The sequence below is a fragment of the Balaenoptera musculus genome, chromosome 15, assembly GCF_009873245.2.
Source record: "Balaenoptera musculus isolate JJ_BM4_2016_0621 chromosome 15, mBalMus1.pri.v3, whole genome shotgun sequence".
NCBI classification, from domain to species: Eukaryota; Metazoa; Chordata; class Mammalia; order Artiodactyla; family Balaenopteridae; genus Balaenoptera; species Balaenoptera musculus.
In genome coordinates, this window is record NC_045799.1 from 64,742,533 (window position 1) to 64,763,644 (window position 21,112).

At 43.6% G+C, this 21,112-nt stretch overlaps 1 protein-coding gene across 3 annotated transcripts in view; it reads left to right on the forward strand.

Annotated features, from left to right (window-relative positions):
* VPS35L (VPS35 endosomal protein sorting factor like) overlaps nucleotides 1-21,112 on the forward strand; it is a 121,236-nt gene that overhangs the window by 17,820 nt on the left and 82,304 nt on the right. For all 3 annotated transcript variants that reach the window (XR_005016440.1, XM_036825577.1, XM_036825576.1), the window contains exons 6-9: nucleotides 438-514; nucleotides 4,152-4,280; nucleotides 10,293-10,377; nucleotides 17,254-17,313. Coding sequence is in view for 2 of the 3 variants with exons in the window: in XM_036825577.1 (XP_036681472.1) it covers nucleotides 438-514; nucleotides 4,152-4,280; nucleotides 10,293-10,377; nucleotides 17,254-17,313 (351 nt within the window). In the remaining variant the exon portion in view is untranslated. The remainder of the gene's footprint in view (nucleotides 1-437; nucleotides 515-4,151; nucleotides 4,281-10,292; nucleotides 10,378-17,253; nucleotides 17,314-21,112) is intronic.

A 21,112-nucleotide genomic window follows, 5' to 3' on the forward strand; every position in this document is an offset into this window, starting at 1 on the left:
TTCCACCTCTGGACAGACAGTGGGCTTATTGTTTTGTTAGTTGTCAGTACCACACTTCTGCACTGTGAATATGAGCCTGAGAGGGCCTTTTGTTTGTGGAAAACAATTAAATGACGGATTTTTGGCATCCTTATCTGGACCGCCTTTCTTTAGGAATAAACAAATGATTCAGTGAAAAGTTTGTAAATATCAAATGTCGCAGAACCTTTTTGAGGCTGGCCCACTGCACTCCCCTGGGCAGCTCCTAAGCAGAAATGTTTCTGATGAAACTTTGGTTACGTAAGGAAGTTGCTTTCAAAATCTCAGGGAGTTTTCTGTAATGAAGTTGTTCCCCAGCCTCTTTATTCATGATGAAGTGTAGAGTGAAAGATGCCTTCCTCTGGAGGTATTGGTGACAGAGGAAAGCCACCTGTGTGACATGAATCCATTCTGTTTAGGCAAAGCTGGGACTGCCGTATCCGCAATGTCGGAGAAGGTTCGGACCAGGCTGGAGGAGCTGGATGATTTTGAGGAGGTGAGCAAGTCAGTTGTTGACTCCAGGGAGGGGCGGGGTTTCCCGTGCTTCTGCCAGGTGAGGTCGGTCTCGGTGACTGCTCTCTGATTAATTCTCGAGCTGCGCATTGTGTTCAGTCCTCCTGAGGCACCAACTGATCCAGGGAAAGATGCCAGTGGCGCGGCTGGTCAAGCTCACAGGAGCCTTCCTTGGGCTGGTTTTCTGAAGGCTTTTTTCTCACTGTGATGCTTGAGCAAACCCTGGGTGTCTGGGGACAGGGTCTAACTGTGAAAGCCAACGGTAGCCATCTCCCAGGAAGCCGCCTCGTATAGTGTAAAACGGTCATGCCTGCTGCAGAGGCTGCGCATGGTCGCTCAGCTGCTGAACTCTTTCAGTTAGCCTGCACGTGCTTTTAAAGAACACGACTCTTGCCAACTCATAAAAATTAGTAAATTTAACGTAAAAATCCAGATTTCTGACTTCTCTTAAATTCCACCTAACTGTGGGCTCACATTCTTGCATTTAACCTGGGTGTGTACTGTCCAGGTTGCATGGTCCTCCCTGGCCCAGTTCACTCAGAAACATTACTAGCCTGGCCCCTGGAGACGGTGAGTTTGCATCCTCTGGAGTATCATTTAGAGAGGCAGCATAACATGGGGGTTAAGAGGGCAAACTCAGGAGCCAGACTGCCTGGGTTTGAATCCTGGCTCTACTGTTTGGTAATTCTGTAATTTGGGACAAGGTGCTTAAGAGCTTGAGCTCTGTGCCTCAGTTTACTCATCTGTGAAGTGGGGGTGCTACCTAGTACCTGCCTCTTAGGGTGATTACAGGGGATTACATGAGTTAATGTATGTGAAGTGCTTAGACCAGCACCCAGCACATGGTACATGCTTTGCAAGTGTTAGCTGCTGTCACCGTCACCATTCTGAGTCTAGAGGCCTTAGCTTGACTGCTTATTAACAGGGTGCCCTTGGGCATTCATCTTCCTATACCCATTTCCTCATCTGTAAAATGGGGATAAAAAATATAGTTGTGTAGGCTGAATGGGAATGCTTTGAAATCCACAGAGGTCCATATAATGGCAGTTGCCATTGCTCTGTCCTGCATCTTGCCCCAGTTTCAGGGTCCTTCCAGCTCTAAGACCAGAGTTGTTAGGTGCTCAGCAGAGCCTAATAGTCCAATATTTTTTTTTCCAATTCAGAAATGACATATTCTGAATTAGGGCGCCCGAGAGCCTCAGTCTGCGTGTCATCAGTCAACCTTGGCAGGTAGGAAGGGAATTGCTAAGGGTTTTATCAAAGCTCTTTTGTCTGTGGAGTATCTGAAAGTCACTTGAGCTGGCTTACACGGAAAATAAGGACTGTATTGAAGGATACTGGGGCACTACCCTGAACCCAAGGGCACAGTGGCCTGGAACCGGGAACTGAAAAACCACCCAGAACCCCAGCAGCTGTCCTCTGTGTCTCTTGCTTCCGTGTAGCCTCCAGACTCTTTCTAGTTCTCCTTTTTTTTTTTTTTTTCTGCAGACTGGTTTCCTTGCTTCTCCCTGCTCACAGGAGCACATGGCTGCCCCATGGCTTCCAGGTTAACATAGCATATTAGTCAGGATAAGACTAGGTTGTGCTGTGGTAACAAATGAACCCCCATATCTCAGTGGCTTAATATAACAAAGGTTTATTTCTTCCTCACATTACTCGTCCAGTGTAGGTGACAGACATACCACCATCTCATGGTGCTGCCATCTCAACATATGGCTCCAGGGTTGTCACAGCAGAGATGAAGAAAGGGTCACTTTTCACTGCCTCAGCCCAGAGGGGACACATGCCCCTCTATTCACCACCCATTTGCCCAAACTAGTCACGTGGCTCCTCCTACAGCAGAGGGGCAGGGAGGATCCTATCTCACAGTTCAAGTGACCAGTTGGGATCAGTTCAGATTTCCTGAACCTCCTACTTGTGTTCCTTTAATAAAGAGTTCTTCCAGCAATCCCACTCCTGGGCATATATCCAGAGAAAACTCTAGTTCTAAAAGATACATACACCCCAGTGTTCATAGCAGCACTATTTACAAAAGCCAAGGCATGGAAGCAACTTAAATGTCCAACGGATGAATGGATAATGACAATGTGGTGTATTTATACTATGGCATATTACTCAGCCATAAAAAAGAATGAAATAATGCCATTTGCAGCAACATGGATGGACCTAGAGATTATCATGCTAAGTGAAGTAAGTCAGACAGAGAAAGACAAATATCATATGATATCACTTATATGTGGAATCTAAAATATGATACAGATGAACTTATTTACAAAATAGAAACAGGCTCCAGACATAGAAAACAAACTTATGGTTATGAAAGGGGAAAGGGCAGGAGGATAAATTAGGAGTTTGAGGTTAACATATACACACTGCTATATATAAAATAGAAAAACAGCAAGGACCTACTGTATAGCACAGGAAACTATACTCAATATCTTGTAATAAACTGTAATGGAAAAGAATATGAAAAAGAGTATATATATGTATAACTGAATTACTTTGTTATACATCGGAAACTAACACAACATTGTAAATTAACTATACTTCAATTAAAAAAAAAAGAAAGGAGTTCTTTACTTTGGATTCCAGGCAACATTCATATAAAAAACATTTGGCTCCTGGTCTCCTCATGTGGGTTAGCATGACCCTCACTCCTGTGAGCTGTGCAGTCAGCATCTTAGCAGTAGGCAAGGATTAGTGAGCATGTACTGTGTGCCGGGTGGTGCCAGGTCTTTACATATGTTATAATATTTCATCCATGTGATGACCTTGCCCTCTTCTGCCATGGGTTTTTGCTGGGTCTGCTCTCTGTGCTGAATGCTCTCTCCCTGGTCTAGTTAACAACCCTCCATTGCCTAGTTAACACCTGTACACCACTGAGAGTTTGTCTCAAGCATCACTTCCTCCAGGAAACCATTCTTGACCACCATTCTAGAGTCAATTCTGAGATGAACCTTTCCCCCAACATTTGAATATCCCTGAAATTGGACTGTGTCTCTCAATTGGTGCATGTCCATGATCGGCATTTTTTCTTCCTTAGTGGTACATAAAACAGTTGTGCTTCTTAAAACGGGCACCTCAGATTCAGAGAACTATGATATGTGTCTTTGTAGAATTGTTTCCCCGAGCATTTGTCTCAGTTTGTATTAATGTCCATCTTGTCCTCTGTACCTTAAACTCCATTAGTGCTGAAACGGTGTCTTTCTGCTCACCTTTGTATCTGGGGCATCTGGTATACCATACTTGCCTGGCACACAATAACCCCCAATAACTATTTGTTGAATAAGGTAAGTCCTGTTATCACTGTTCACAGAAGAGACTCAGGGAGGAAAGCAGCTCACCTAGAATCATACGGTTAGAATGTGGCTCAGCTGGGAATGGGCTCAGGTCTGAGTTGTGTTCAAGGCCAGTTTTTCAATCACTACCCTCTAGCCGTCTTTGCAGAAAACTCAAAGAACCTCTTTGATTACAAGACAGAACTATCAATCCTGGTCGGGATATGAGGACAACTTAGAGACCAAAACTCAGCTAATACTCAGTATTGTTCATGGGGGCGAGGGGGGAGTCCAACAGTGTTTTTTCTTCTGTGCCTGTATCTTTCTACTTTCTGCCCACAGGGATCCCAAAAGGAGCTGTTGAATTTGACTCAACAGGATTATGTGAACCGCATAGAGGAGCTCAACCAGTCGCTGAAGGACGCCTGGGCCTCGGACCAGAAAGTGAAGGCTCTAAAAATAGTCATCCAGGTCAGGTCGAGTGATTTTTTTTTTTCCCAGAATTTCCCTTGTAAAATTCCTTTGTGGATAATTAAGGTTTTCAGAGGCCTGCCTTCAGGGTCTTACCCTAATTTTTTCATCTGTTCTATTTTCACGTACTTCCTGTGAAAGGCCATAATTATGAGTCAGTGTTTTTATGAGATGGCTAATCCCAGGGCCACCATGTGCAGCTGCATAGGTTGTGCACTGTGCAATTCCAGGAAATTCACCCTAGATTACAGAATTCCTGATGTCCCCCCTGGGTTGTGCAGTTCATTGGCCCTGTTACATCCCCTGACACATTTATGATTTGTGTAGACTAAAGATTGATCAACTGTCTTTTGGGTTTCCTTGACCAGATTTTCTTTGTATCTTTGGAACTAATGGTTGTGTGTCCCTGATATATGCATTTTGGGGTCATGTTCTGCATAATGATGTGACAAAGAAAATGTATATACAGTGTTAAGAGAGGTATGTTTGTTGAATCATCTTTGTTGATGAATTTGTTAATCCATGACAACTCTTGGATCACAAGAGCAAGTTCCAGAGGGAAAACAGCTTATTCTGTTTCTTGACTCTTAAGATCATCCTGTCTTGGCAAAACATGCTCAGAAGTACACTGTAAAAGGAATAATGTATGCATTATGCTTTTCAGAGCAGAGTTAATAGAGAATTTCTGAACAGCCATTTTAGTTCAGAAGGAGAAGATTTCATTCTTGTTTATTGTCATGGGAATGTGACATTTGTTTTCTTACTCTGGGAGTCTTTACACTGGGTACTTGAAGTCTTTTAAGATGACACTTTGTATGGCAGGTGCTATTTTTTTGGTGTTCATGACAGAGGCAAACCCAAGCCCTTTTCCCTTCCATCACTGTTGTTAGTTGACAAAGCAAATACTCTGAAGAAGGGTTCTCTCATCCTGCAGGCATGTGATGGAGGATGCTTGCTGAGTGGCTCAAGTGAGAGAATATCTAAACTAACAAGAGCTTCTTCAAAATATTTTTGTTGGCAACATCTCTCCATAGAGTATTGTGGTATAGAACTGTGACTTCTAAGAGTTTTACATCTGGAGGAGATTTGATTCATGTCTTCCCAAAGAAAATAATCAAGAAACTGTTTAATTAACTCTACATCTAGCTAATAGTAACTATTTGACTTTCAATGCTTTAAAGACTGCCTTCTTTATCCCAAAAAGCTAGTCAAGGTACAGAATATGGAGAAATGAGCAGTTTCCCTTATTTCCTCTGCAGTAAGGTTTTACTTTGTTTGTTTTTTCAGCTTTATTGAGGATATTTTACATATCCTAAAATCCACCATTGTAAATGTACAATTCAGTGATGTTTTTGGTACGTTTATAGAGTTGCCCAGCGATTACACAATCCAGTTTTAGAACATTTTCATAGCCACTGCCCCCCCGCCCCACCCCCTGCCCAAATTTCCTCAAGCCTGTTAGCACTCAAACCCTGCTGCCACTTTCAGCCTCAGAAAAACCACCGATCTGCTTTCTGACTCTATGAATTTGCCTTTCCTGGATGTTTCATGTACATGGGGTCACTCATTATGTAATCTTTTGCATCTGGCTTCTTTCACTTACCATGTTTTTGAGGTTCATCCATGTTGTAATATCAGTACTCTGTACCTTTTTTCTGCTGAATAGTATACCACTGCATGCATAACCACATTTTACTTATCCATTAACAAGTTGATAGACATTTAAGTTGTTTCCACTCTAGCCATTATGAATAATGCCGCTGTTCACAATTGCATACAAGTCTTTGTGTGGACGTATATTTTCATTTTTCTTGGATAGATTCCTAGAAGTGGAATTGCTAAGTCATATGGTAAGTTTATGTTTAACTTTTTGAGAAACGGCCAAATTGCTTTCCAAAATGGCTGCACCATTTGCATTCTCACCAGCAGTGTATGAGGGTTCCAGTTCCTCTATATCTTTTCCATCACTCGTTTCGTTATTGTCCGTCTTTTTGATTATAGCCATCTGAGTGGGTGTGAAGTGGTATCTCATTGTGGTTTTAATTTGCATATCCCTACTGACTAATGATGTTGAGCATCTTTTCATATGTTTATTGGCCATTTTTATATCTTCTTTAGTGAACTGTCTATTCAAGACTTGCCCATTCAAAAAATCAGGTTGTTTGTCTTCTTGTTGAGTTGTAATAATTCTTTATCCTTGATATGAGTTCTTTATCAATTACGTGATCTACTTGTGTTTTCTCCTAGTCTGTGGCTTGTCTTTTCATTTTCATAATGGTATCTTTTGAAGTGTAGGAGTTTTTAATTTTAATGAAGTCCAGTTTATTAGTTTTCTCCTTTTTGGCTCATGTTTTTGGAGTTGTATCTAGGAACTCTTTGCATAACCCAGGGTTGTGAGAATTTCTTCCTGTGTTTTATTCTAGAAGCTTTATAGTTTTAGCTCTTACATCTAGGTTATATGGTCCATTTTGAATTATTTTTTTGTATGTATGGTGTGTCTAAGTTTATTTTTTCCATATGGATATCCAGTTGTCTCAGCAGCATTTGCTGGAAAGACTTATCTTGGCACCTTTGTCAAAAGTCAATTGGCCATAAAAGTCAGGGTTTATTACTGAACTCTCAATTCTATTCCATAGATCTATAGATATGTCCTTATGCCAGTACCACACTTGATTACTATAGCTTTATGGTAAGTTTTGAAACTAGGTAGTGTAAGTCTTTTAACTTTGTTCTTCTTTTTCAGAATTGTTTTGGCTCTTCTGGGTCCTTTGCATTTCCATATGAATTTTAGGGTCAGCTTGTCAATTTCTACCAAAAAAAAAAAAACCTTTGGGATTTTAATAGGGATTGTACTGACCCTATAGATCAGTTGGAGAGATTTGCCATCTGAAGCAGAGTTAATCTACTGATGCATAAATTATGTATCATTCATTCTGTTGATGGGCATTTGGTTCTTTTCGTTTTCCTTTTTTCATTATTATGAACGATGTTGCTGTGAACGCTGGTCTCGTCTGCTGGTGACCATATAAAGTGTTTCTCTAGATGAAGGCCCATACCTGAAAGTGGAATTGCTCGGTGTAGGATGTGTGCCTTGTCTACTTTTCCAGACAATGCCAAGTTATTTTCCGCAGTGGTTGTGCCAGCCTGCACTGTGGTAGCAGTGGGAGTGTGAGAGTCTGTGCTATTCAGTGGCCTACCAACATTTGGAATGAGCAGACTTTCTATTTTAATTTTTCCAATTTAGGAGGTAATAACATCATATTTTATTGTGGTTTTAATTTGCAATTCCCCGATTATAATAAGATTGAGCATCTTTTCACATGTTTATTGGCCATTGGGGTTTCCTTTTCTGTAAAATGCCTTTTGTTGACTCCTTTTGCTCATTTTTCCATTATGTTATTTGTACCTTTCTTACTGATTTTTAGGATTTAAAAAATATATATTGTGGGCAGTAATTGTCCTCTGATTAATTAGTCTGCTTTCCTCCTTTCCTGCCTTCCTTCTATACATCCATCTAGTCATACTTTCTTATACTGAACCATAGATTATCTTTTAATTTATCCATTTGCTTCGGTTCAAATTTTTGGTTTTTAATTCCAACTTAATTTTAGGAACTGCTAGTTTCCTTCTAGAATATTGCTAATTGGAAACAAATGAAAAACATTCTTTTAGTATTTTTTCCACAGTGTTAATAAATTCGATAGCAAGTATTTCAGGCAGAGTAATTTATCATTTAGTTGCTCAGGAAATGTTTATAACAATGGTTCTCAACCTTGGCTGCACATTAGAATCACTTGGGAGCTTTAAGAAATCCTGATGTCCAAGCTGCACCCCAGACCAGCTTAATCAGAATCTCTGAGAGTGGGATCCAGGCACTGTTATTTTACAAAGCTCCGCAGATGATTGCGAAACTGAGAACCCTTGGTTTGTAGAATGCTCATTTCATTCAGAATGTGGTACAGATTGTGGATCTCAGGAACCCAGTGGGTCCTGGGCTTGTTTCAGTGCAGCAGTCACCTGGGGCCCTTGTTGGAAATACTGATTTTGGAGCAGGGAATCTGTTTTTTTAACACATATCCTGGGGTGCCTGATTTTTATTGGTTTAGGAAACTGCACCAAAGCTTTACAAAAAACTGTGGAATTTTCAAAATAGTGATTTAAAAGGTAACTTCAATTTATGACACTATTATGATTTTAACTTTGGATTAAAAAATTTTTTCTGCTTCCTATTGTCTTTATAAAACACACGTTCTGTGACACCAGCTTGGGAGACGAATCAGTGCACAGGTGTTGGGAAATGCCAGCTGTGTTTAATTTGAAATCTTCTGTTTGAATTCTCTCTCCCTCTCACCTCGCCAGTGGGCAGTAACCCATCTCTGAGGGGCTCTGGGTAGGAACTCAGGAGATGTCACCTCCCTAGGAACCAAGAGCTGTGTATTGTAAACAGTCTCTAGGATTCAGAACTGTTTGTTTTTTCCAAGCCCTGAAATCTCATGGGGTAGTTGTTTAAGTTGGAGCTGTCATAAAGGGCATGTGAAAAACACAAAGCAAGGTGTCAGGAAATGGAGTTCTGTGTACATCCAAATGCCACATTTGGTGTCATTGCCATTGTTTTAACAGCTTACATTCCCCTCAGCTCCAATCCCCAAATAACATTTGGGCTATGAGAGGATGTTTTACAAATTAGACACATTGTTTACTTTTAGTTACATAATGCTAAGGAGAAACTTGATGAATGTAATAATTTAGATATTGTGTAACAAAGCCAAACTGAAAACACATGTCAGCCTACATCTTGATATGATGAACTTTCTAGCCATTCTGTGCACTTTGGAAGCGCATACATATGAAAGGACCCTTTCTAAATGTCCAAATAGTTTTTTTTTTTAACGTGACATTTTTCCTGTCTGATAAAATATGGCAAGGTTATCTAGTTCCTTATCCAGACTTCTGAATTTGCAAAGATTTCAGGGCATTACTTCTAGTTCTTCAAAGTAGAGATAGATTTTTGTTTCTGATTATACAAGATGACTTCATCTGGGGTGTTCGGGGCCACGTTGTGTGGCTGCCATCTTCCATTATGAGGCCTGAACACTTCGATGGCCCTCTGGCGTGAGTGATGGCAGAGGGATTGAGGAATTCCCTGCCAAGCCAAAATGTTCTTGGCTTGCAGAGCACAGTTCCAGAGAAACATGTAACTCTCTGAAGCTTGTCACGTTTCCTTTTAGAAGGAAATTTAAGAGTGAGTATAAATAATAGATGCTAGTTTAAGAAACCCTGGAGGGCTTCCCTGGTGGCGCAGTGGTTGAGAATCCGCCTGCCAGTGAAGGGGACACGGGTTCGAGCCCTGGTCTGGGAAGATCCCACATGCCGCGGAGCAACTGGGCCCGTAAGCCACAACTACTGAGCCTGCGCGTCTGTAGCCTGTGCTCCGCAACAAGAGAGGCCGCAATAGTGAGAGGCCTGCGCACCACGATGAAGAGTGGCCCCCACTTGCCGCAACTAGAGAAAGCCCTCGCATAGAAACGAAGACCCAACACAGCCATAAATAAATAATAAAAAATTAAAAAAAAAAAAAAAAAAAGAAACCCTGGAGATTTGCCTATGGGGTCATTTCATAGAAAAGAACCTTTAAGAATCAAGACCATTCTGAAATAAACCAGAGGAGGCAATGCTGAAAAGATGGAGTCACCAGCAGGGACGCTGGTTGACTTCTCTAGTGACCGAGTGCTGACCCTAGTTCAGACCCTCTGGATAAGATTCCTGAGTTGTGGCTTTCCTGAGGGAGGTGATGGTGCCTTTCATTAAGAGGCTCTCTTGTGAGCAGAGTTGACTCCCTTTGTCAAAAGCACGGTGGTTTTGCTTGTCATTATACCTCCAGTGACTAGCACCAGGCCTGGCACATGGTATACACTTGCACTTGTTTGTGGAAATCCTCAATTTTCCAGGCCTGGAGTGTTCCAACCCAGTCAGACGTGACAGTGACTTTTCTTTTCTCTTCTCTTTTTCTAGTGTTCAAAGCTTCTTTCGGACACAAGTGTTATTCAGTTCTACCCAAGCAAATTTGTCCTTATCACCGACATACTTGATACATTTGGTAAGTACTAGTTTTATTCATTTCAAATCTAAGAAGTACGTTTGTTTTGCCAGAAGTTGGATGGTAGAGTTGCTTTAAATTGGGTTCTGCTGTGGTTTAAATTACTAGGTAAGTCACGAGGGAGACCAAAACTCCCACCCCTACCCTTGCTCCCCTGCTCTAATGAGGGGAGCAAGGGTGTGGGTGCTGTTTTTGAAAGAATTTTAAATTGTGTGTTTCTAACCTTCTGATAGGCTAGCGAGGCGAGTGAGCGAAGCAAGGCAGGCTGGGGAGCACACGTCTTATACAGACCAGCCTCGGTCCATCGCCGGCCAGCTCATGGCATCTGGAACTCACTTTGTTCAGAACTGAACCTGGCCTCTCCTCCCAGCCCTTCCCCACCTGCGCTGGGTTTCTGTCTCAGGGGATGGCGGCACCGTGTACCCCCGTGCCCACGCTGGGAATCTGAGAGTCTTCTCCCCTGTGCCCCATGTCCAGCCCATCACCAGGTTCTTCAATTCAGCCTCCTCAATCTCTCCCCAGTATGTCCATTTTTCTGTCTTCTCTGTTAAAACCTTAGTCCAAGCCACTGTTCTCTGCCCCATGGATGATGGCTGCAGCTCCTATGAGGTCTTCCTGCATCATTGTGGCCGCCCCTTGTCCCACACTCCACCCCTCAGGCCGAATGATCTTCGGGAGCCCAGCAGAGAGGTTTAGACTGAAGAGATTACCCAGGAGCCCCTTGGAGAAACAGGAGGTCTCCATGCTGCTTGGTGATGGTCAATGGCCAGAACATCATGCCATTAGCAGTTTGCTCAAACCATGCAGCCTGTAGGCTGTACATGACGTTCAGCAGTGAGGTGCCCCACAAGAACTAGGAGACAGTCATTCTGAGAACTGAACACATCGGAGGTCGGAACAGACCTTTGCTGTCTTGCCAAGGAAGGACCAATGGGCTCCCAACCTGGCAAGCCTTGTCTGTGACCCATTGAAAGGTCAAATGTGTCAGAAAATGAAATATCATTCAGAGAGACCCATTTATTTCTGTGCAGGAGACCGGGGACCTGAGTGTATTAGCTAGAATAAGTGATAGAAAACCTAACTCATTCATTTCCTCTTGGAAAAGGGGGGAGTATTTACTGGCTTATGTTGAAAAGGCCAGGGGTAGATTCTGGCTTCAGGTATAGCTGGATTCAGGAACTCAAACAGTATCTTCAGGACCTTGGCTTTTCCTAGTACTTTTTCTTGGGTTGGCTTCATTCTTAAGCTCCACAAGGTGTCCTCAACTTTTATCAGTTTTGCTGCTAGTAGTCCCAGGGCAAGGAAGGAACTTTTATCCTCGCTTTCCAACACACGTCCTGGAATTCCATCTCATTGGCCTGGCTTGGATCACACGTCAGTCCCTGAGCCAGTTATGGGATCTGGGGGCTGAAATGTGCGGGTTATCCAGAGCTGGTTGCCCCGGAGGAGAAGGGGTGGTGCTGTTGCCAGAGGAAAGGGGAATGGGAGCTAACTGGGCTGAAGGAAGACATGTCCCGGCCAAAAGACGGGACCTTTGGGTTCAGATGATCCGGGAAGGTGGCATCGGGCACTCTGCTGGGTGCTGGGGTTGTGTCAGCAAACGAGAAACAGAAATCCCTGCCTTCGTGGGCTGTGCCAGAAAGAGAGGATTCGCAGAACAAATAAGTAAACCCGATTGTGTGTTAGACAAGGATTGGTGCTACGGATGAAGAAAACCCAAACCAGAGCAGGATGAAGCGGGCAGCGCTTTTATTTAAGTGGGGGGGTCGGAGGAGGCCTCGCTGGGAAGTTGGTGTGTGGGCAAGTGCTTGAAGGAGGTGAGAGATGAGCCGTATGCTGGCAACCTGGGGCCGGCTTACGACCAAGGAACAGCCAGTGCAAACACCCTGGGGTGGGAGCAGGCCTGGCAGGTTTGGAGAACTGAGAGGCCAGGGGGGCTGGAGGGGGGCGAGTGGGGTGGGGATGTGGCCAGAGAGCCTGCTGGGCCATGTAGGCCATCGGAAGGGCTTGGGCTTTGAGCCCGAGGGCATGAGGAGCCGCCCAGGGTGTTGAGCAGAGGCGACGCAAGTTCCAGTTTGGGTTTTAATGGGCTCCCTCTGGCTGCTGTGTTGAGACTAGACTGCAGGGCGAGGGTGGAACGGGCGGCCCAGTTGGGAGGCCGATGCAGCACTTCAGGTGAAAAATGAGGGTGACATGGCCCCGGGGAGGAGGTGGGGATGGGGGAAAGTGATCCAGGACAGATGGGTGCATTAGGCTCTCAGAATAGATATCCATCGCACACCCCTTGGGCCTTGACTTGTCCTCACACCCAGCTTGCCTTCAGGGAGCGAGGGTGTCAGTCAGCGAGGGAGGCCAGTGGCCGTGTCTGGTTCTCCTGACAGTTCTGTTTCTCATGGTGAGTTGACACATTGGCCTTCTGGTTTCCCTCGCCTGCCTCCTGCAAGTTTCTTTGGCATGAGTCAGCATCCCTGGGCGAGACCAGCTCTGAGATGCTGACGAGCCCGCAAGCCTGGCCAGATCCAGACGTTAACCTCGTGGGCATTTGGGGCGGCCATTCTGTCCGCCTCTGCGGTGGCGGCCCAGTCCCGCGCCTCGGCCGGCCAGGACGTGGTGTAGATGACTGCCGTCCTTGCTGTATCCCAGAAATTAGCTGGGCTGGGAGTTGAGGATAACGGTGATAAATCCTCAGCAACTAAGGGTTTTCCTTGGGCCTGACTCTGTTCTAGGTGCTTTAGTGATCTTAAGTCATGCTGTCCTCATAACAGCTCTATGAGGCAGGGTCTGTAATTATCCCCACTTCACAGATGAGGAGCCTGAGGCACAGGGAAGTAAAGCAGCTTGTCCAAGTCCCCAGGGTGGTGAGTGGCAGCGCTGGGACTCAAATTGAGTTCTCTCTGCAGTCAGAGCACCTGCTTTATTTCTCTTGTACTTGGCTCACGGGGGAAATTCTCTCTACAAAACTACAAATGCGTGTACCTTTGACCCAGCAACTTTGCCTCTGGGAATTCATCTAACAACCCAAGTGACCGTCCATAGGGGACCAGTTAAACAAACGATGGCACGTCTGTATGCTGCAGTACAAGGAGGCCTCTGAGAGTGAGGGCGTGCTGCGTTCCAAAGTGGAAAGATCCCCAGGGTACATTATCAGGTGAAATACTCAAGATGCAGAACTGCTATAGAGTATGGTCCCTTTTGTTTAAGAAAGGAGGAGAAATAAGAGCGCTTGGTTGTTTTCACTTGCGTATGCCTAAAGAAACATTAGAAGGATCCCCAAGGAGCTAATAAAAGCGGGGACCCTCAGAGGGTGGCTTGAGCAGTGAGCTGGATGGGACGGGACGGGCTGAGAGAGAAACTTCATTGAGTACCTCCTGCAGCCTTTTGAATTTTGAATGGTGGGCATGTTTTACCTATTCAAAGCGTTCCCAGAGGTGCCCTTGTTCAGATCTGTTGTGAATAGCTTTCCTCAGGAGGGCGAGGCAGCCTGCATGTGCAGGTGCTCGAGGACACTTTGTTATGCTTTGGGGCTAATGAGCAGCTTTCACCTTTTAAAAAGGGGGCGGAACTGGCCTTGCTTGGGTGGCAACTCGGAGTGCTGAGGTCCATTGTGCATGTGTTGCTGTTAACTCTCTGCTTCACTGGAAGATGTGCTGCTGTACGGGGGCAGGTGGTCAGTGGTTGTGAACGAGGCTGACCGAGGGCGGGAGCGTCTTGCTGGGCAGGGATGCGGGACACGGCCCCAGGCGTCTGCAACTGCAGCGCTTTAGCTGGGATTTCCCTGGACGCAGTGAGCACAGAGCTGGGCTCTGGCGTCTCTCTGCCTGCATTCCTTGCCTCTCCTCCTACAGGGTTGTGTGAAGTTGAGCCTTGGTTGCTTCACTTGTGAAATGGGCATGATAGGCCTTGCCTCTGGGGATTTCTGGAGAGAATTAAATGAGAGAATGTGTAGGAAGCACATGATGTCTTTCCTCTTCTAGGAGCTGGCAGGGTCAGTGTAAACAACTTAGAGCCGTGCCTGGCACAAAGTAAGGTGCTCAGAAACTGTTAACTGTTGTCACTGTTGTTATTGATCTATTTTAGTGTCCTTGATTTATAAGAAAGTGAATCAAGAAAGAAAATCTAGGGTCAGGTATTATTTCTCAAAATAGTTGTCCACTAACTTAACAAAGGAAAACAAATATTCACCAAACTCTTTTGGCCAAAAATGGTTTTGTTGTTAAAGGCCTTAGGGTATGAAGGTGAAATATAAAAATTGTGCTTTCGTTTTTAAAAGAAAGCTAGTTTTGGAGAGATGGCAAGCTTTTTGTGGAGGAAGTAAAGGCATTGGGTTCTCTTAAGCCCGGTCCACGCACTCTAGGAGGTATGAGAAGTTACATGGTTGCCCAGCGTGGCTTGCTGTGCTGTGTGATGGCCAAGGTAAACTGCATGTAGTTCCAATGCCGGGGGTTCTGTGCTCATCTCAGAGGAGGCCTGTCTTGGCATCAGGTGTGGCTGCCTTGGGGAGCCCGTGCCTGCAGGTCTCTTCCTGCCAGGAGGACAAAGGCAGGTGACTTTGAGAACTGGAGCTTGGTCCCTGAGGCTTCCTGGGAACTTCTAAGTTGAATCCACGGTTTGGGGCAGTGATTCTCATCCTCAGCTGCATACCTGGGGAGCTTTAAAACCACTTCTGATGGTCAAGCTGCGCCCCAGATCATTTACATTAGCATCTCTGAGAACAGACGCAGGCATCAGCATATTTTCAAGTGCCCCAGGTGCTCTGAGTGTTCAGCCAAGGTTGAGAACCCCTGGGTTAGAGGGAGGAGGGAGGCTTTTGGCAGTTGTTAGAGATTCCCACACCTAAGGCAAGTTTTAGCTCAGAGACCCACAGTGCCTGCCTGAATCAATGGTTCTCACACTTGAGTGTGTATAAGAATTTCCCATTAAGGTTATTCAAAATTCATATTCCTAGTCTTCACCCCCCAGAATATTCTTTTTCACTGGCTCTGAGGTGGGCCCCAGGAATGGATATTTTTAACAAGTGTCTTTCGGTGATGGTAATGTAAGTAGTCCGCACTGGGAGAGGCATCTAGGGCTCTTCTCAGCTCGGCTGGCTTCCTGCATGTTAACCTAGCATTCTGTCATTTCTTGATGATGTCATTTGATCTCATGTTCTTTGACCAGAAATGATCCTATAACTCTCCTGTCTTTTTCCGCCTATGGACAAGGGGTGTGGTTCTTTGTAGCCCTGAATGGTGGGGTTGTGTGGGGGAAAATGGGCATGGGAAAATACTTTCAACATCAAAGGTGATTTGGGAAGGTCCAGAAAATGAATAGAACTGTAACTTTTATCCTTTGCATATTGATAGCATTTTCCAAAATAACATTTGTACAGAATACATAAAACTTTTTGTGCTAGGCTGGCCTGTAGACCAGGTCCAGACTGCACACTTGTATTTGTAAGTAAAGTTTTATTGGAAACAGCCACATCCATTTGTTTACCTACTGACTATGGCTGCTTTTGAGCTACAGTAGCAGAGTTGAGTAGTTGCAATGGTGATCTCTGACCCACACAACCTAAAATATGTTCATCTATCCATCCAACAAAGATGAAGCACCCACTATATGTCAGGCACTGATCTAGGTACTGGGAATGTCAGTGAACAAAACAGGTACAAATCTCTGCCCTTGTAGAACTTGTATACCTAGATGAATCTCAAATTCCAGTGCTTCTAGGTACCAGGCAGATTACGTAAGTGCGCGAAGCAGGCTGTTGATGAGAGACAGTAGGGAGCAGTGGAGACTGTGGCAAACTGGGTAGTTTTTAGGGGGCAGCTACTAATCTATTCAAGCTCATTTTTATCCTATAGGGATGTGGGTCATTTTTGGCACATAGTATGTGAAGAAGCAGGAAATCTGGGGGTTTTTTCTTCCGGTTTAATTGAGATATAATTGATATACAGCACTGTATAAGTTTAAGAAGTACAGCATAATGATTTGACTTACGTATAGCATGAACTGATTACCACAGTAAGTTCAGTGAAAATCCATCCTCTCATATAGATACAAAATTAAAGAAATAGAAAAAAAAATTTTTTCCTTATGATGAGAACTCTTAGGATTGACTCTCTTAACTTTCATATATAGCATACAGCAGTGTTCATTATATGTATCATGTTGTACATTACATCCCTAGCACTTATTTATCTTATAACTGGAAGTTAGTACCTTTTCACTGCCTTCATCCACTTCCCCCTCCCCCCCACCTTTGATAACCACAAATCTAATCTCTTTTTCTATGAGTTTGTTTCTTTTTGAAGTATAATTGACCTATGTTAGTTCCTGTTACACAACACAGTGATTTGATATTTCTGTACATTTCAAAATGATCACCATAATAAGTCTAGTTACTATTTGTCATTATACAAAGATCATACATAGTTATTGACTATATTCCCCACACCATATATTTCATACCCATGACTCATTTATCTCTCTCACCTATTTCTCTCCTTCCCCTCCCCACTGGCAACCACCTGTTTTTTCTCGGTATCTATGACTCTCTGTTTTGTTATGTTTGTTCTTTTTTTGTTTGTTTGTTTTTTAGATTCCACATACAAGTGAAATCATACAGTATTTGTCTTTCTCTGTCTGACTTATTTTGCTTAGCATGAGTGAAGGATCACTTTTCTGCCTAGAGCAGAAAGTCCCCTCTTTTAATTAAAAATCTAAAATTAAAAAAGTATCACGGCTAAAAATTTGTCCCACTAGGTGGCAGCATACTATCACAAGTAGAAGCTCATATGGGAGATGCCACCGTCTCTGTCCCTAATTAACAAACATTAATTTATTGTTTGCTCCTGAAGGGCACAATGCTGACACCATATATCCTTTTCTCCCCAGGAAAGCTGGTATACGAGCGCATCTTTTCCATGTGTATGGATAACCGCAGCGTCTTACCAGGTAATGTCTTAGCTTTTCCACGGGTTTCATGCTGCCCTCAAGTCAGGATTAGAAGGTTTATATCAAGTCAGGATTTGTTGAGACCTGAAATAAAGGTTTTGTTTGTTTGTTTGTTTTGGTGTGTTAAAAGTTAAAGAAACGCCTTTACGGATTTCTGATCATCTCAGTCTTCAAAAAACATTAGATTTTCCAACAGCCCAGCTAGGAATTTGGGCAAGTAATTTGAATCTGCAAGAATGAAGAGGTATTACAGTTAGATTCAGCTGAACTTTTATACCAACTTCAAGTTCTCTGCTGCTGGACGTTTAAATATTTTTCCTGTATGTTTTTCCTAAGAAGCAAATTACTTTATGAAACCAACTTTATATTAAGGAGCAATGTCAAATAAATCAATAATAACAGATGCTTTGAATCTACATTCTATGCCCAAGTGATGTTTGCATTAAATTTATTGCCACTCAATTTTAAACTCTCAGGAGGTTATAACGGGACAACTAGATCACAAATTTCTTTTGTCACATAAATGATGATGATGGGGCCAGCAGCACGGAACTCCCAGCAGCAGCGTCCTTTCCCGCTCATTCCTCCTTTCAAGTTCCTAGCACTGCTGAGAGGAAGGCGCGCTCATCTGTACAAGTTAGAACAAGCTCACTCCACCTTCATCCCACCTCCTGCTGCTTCTAGCAGCGGCACTTCCCTGGAGGATGAAGAGGTGGCATGTGACAGTACCCGTAATTTGACCTCTTTCCTTTTTGTCTGTTTATCTGTCTTGCCTTTCTGTCTCTTCCTTTCCCCTTTCCTTCCTTCCTTTCTTTCTCTCTCTTTTGCTCTCTTTCACTGTGTCTCTTTTTCCTCTCCTTTTCTCTCTTTCTTTCCTTTTTTTCCTTTCTTACCTTCCTTCCATCTATCTATATTATAGATATTCCATCTATCTATATTATCTATCTATATTAATATATCTATATATTGTTAAAAACTATTTAATATGTACATTTCTCAGAGAGAAAGACAGACAGAACTCTACAGACCTTTAGGGTTAGAAAAGCTCTTAGGAATCACCTTGTCGCATTGAAGGCGGGCAAACCCAGTGGGGAAGAGTCAGGGACTTGCCCACAGCCCTGCCACCTGCTAGCGAGAGCCTGGTTCTTAGCGCTGGGCCTGCTCCATCCAATATGGTGGCCACTGGTCACGTGGGGCTCTTGAGCGCTAGAGATGTGGCCAGTCCAAACTGAGATGTGCTGTGAGTATAAAAAAAAAATACCCTGGATTTCAGAGACATTTTTTTTTTCTTTTGGCCGCATTGCGTGGCATGCGGGATCTTAGTTCCCCGACCAGGGATCAAACCCATGCCCCCTACAGTGGAAGCGTGGAGTCTTAACCACTGGACCGCCAGGGAAGTCCCTCAGAGACTTAATACAAATAAGAGACCATGAAGTATCTCACTAATTTTTAAGTTGATTACATGTTGAACTGATATTTTAGATGAATTGGATTAAATGAAGTATATTGTTAAAATTTCACCTGTTTCGTTTTAGCTTTTTGAATGCAGCTCACATGATATTTCCACTGGACAGTGCTGCTCTAGACTCTCCCCTCCACCACATCATACCTGCGATGTTTTTTTTTTAATAGTAATCTTTAATTAATTAATTTATTTTTATATATATTTTTGGCTGTGTTGGATCTTCGTTTCTGTGCGAGGGCTTCCTCTAGCTGCGGCAAGCGGGGGCCACTCCTCATTGCGGTGCGCCGGCCTCTCACTATCGCGGCCTCTCTTGTTGCGGAGCACAGGCTCCAGACGCGCAGGCTCAGTAGTTGTGGCTCACGGGCCTAGTTGCTCCGCGGCATGTGGGATCTTCCCAGACCAGGGCTCGAACCCATGTCCCCTGCATTGGCAGGCAGATTCTCAACCACTGCGCCACCAGGGAAGCCCCCCTGCGATGTTTTTTAACAGCTCCTCCCACATTCTAGGCTTCTCAAGACTTGGAGGCAGGGACCAGCCTGATGGAAAGGCCTTCTCTGTCAACTTAAGGAGTTGGGAAACCCGGGTGCATTTATTTTACACTTGCCAACTTTTCTTCCATATGCTATACCAGCAGCAGTAAATTCTTAGCCTGCAGGCAGAAATAAACCCAGATAGGTGTTTTCTTTGGCTGTAACAGTATTTTTTTAAATGCTTCTTCATATAGGTTCTACTTCTTCCTATTGTTGTATACCTAACTGCTTAAAAATATTTATATTACCTGACTGGCCCCTAAGGGCATTTGTGTTTACACCTACTGCAGTAGTTTTCCTTCCTCTCAGTTTTCACTAACTATACAAACAACATTTTAGGGCTAGTTAAGGAAGAATTACTAATAACTTTCTCCCTACCTAAACTATAAAAATTCAAAATAAAAGGCTACTTTCATGTTCACTTTTAGTTCTTATCTAAATGTACTAATTAGCATGCTTATCAATAAATTCTTCCCTCCCAAAATACCGTTTTGTTTTTTTTTTTTTACCTTGAATCAGGCTTTTGCTTTCTTGAAAATAATTTCATTTTCCCCCCTTTCAGTTAAAATCTTCATCTGCATGTGTTTTCTGCTTCCCAGAACCTGAAAGGGAGAGGGGCAAACTTTTCTCAAAAACGTCAGTAATGTTGGGGATGACTCTTAACAGTAATTATGAAGAAAGCTTTTGAAACCTACTCTGCAGAATTCTGCCTAAAGAAATTATGTGGAGAGAGAAGTCCGGTGTCGTGTGTACTCAGTCTTTCCATTTGTATCAAGTTCAGATTGTGAACTTAGTATTTGAGCCCTTTACCTTTAGGAGTTTTAACTAAGGCATAGCTCTTACGAGCTCAGAAAGATACCAGTGTCCTTTGGGTTCACAGAAAGTACATGCTACTAGTTGTGGTAGTTTTTCCCCAGCATTTCTTAATCTAGCATATGCGTGAAGAGGCAATGTACTCTAAGTGATAAAACAATTTTATTTCCATGTTGGGAGAAATAACTTGGGTTTATTGTGTTGTGGTTCTCCTCATCAACTGGGGGCATTCCTATCTTCAGTTTTTCTCCATGGCTGATGTAAGCTGCATCTAGATAAGCAATGTCCTTAACTGGCCTTTCAGGCACATATTAAGATGACGTGGCACCCCTATAAGCCTTGTTATGTAAAGAGACCTCTCACTGCCAGGGTAGAGACTTGGCAAATGAAAGAGAACTAGAGTCACTGGTGTCCTCCCTCCTAAAATATCCACAGAAGTTAGGGTTGAAAAAAGAAGCACCATAAAAGAAAAATAAGTGGGAACTAGAGGAAGATATCTTTGCTGTTTTTCACCTCAAAGCCTCTTCTTAATTAATTTCCAAATTCTGAATTCGTTCTCCATGTAGCAGCTCAAGCACTGAAGTATAAGTCATGTCATGTCATGTCATGCCATTCCTCTGCTCAGAACTCTTCAGGGAGTTTCCGTCATACTTAGAAAAACTCTCAGACGCCTCACCAAGGCTGCAACCCTGCATGACCTGGTTTGTGATGCCTGCTTCCCCCCTTCTTGCTCTCACCACTTTGGCTCGCTTTCCTGTTCTTTGACCACACCAGAGGTCACACCTACCACAGGGCCTTTGCACTTGCTGTTTCTTCCTCCTGGAATACATTTCCTCCACATCTAAGCATGGCTAGCTCCTTTTTATAATTCAGTGCTCAGCTCAAATGCTGCGTCTGCAGGAGCCTTCTCTGACTGGCACCCTGTCTGATGAATCCCCTCCGCCAGATTAACTCGGGTCACTCTCTATTCCATACCTAGTTTTATATCTTT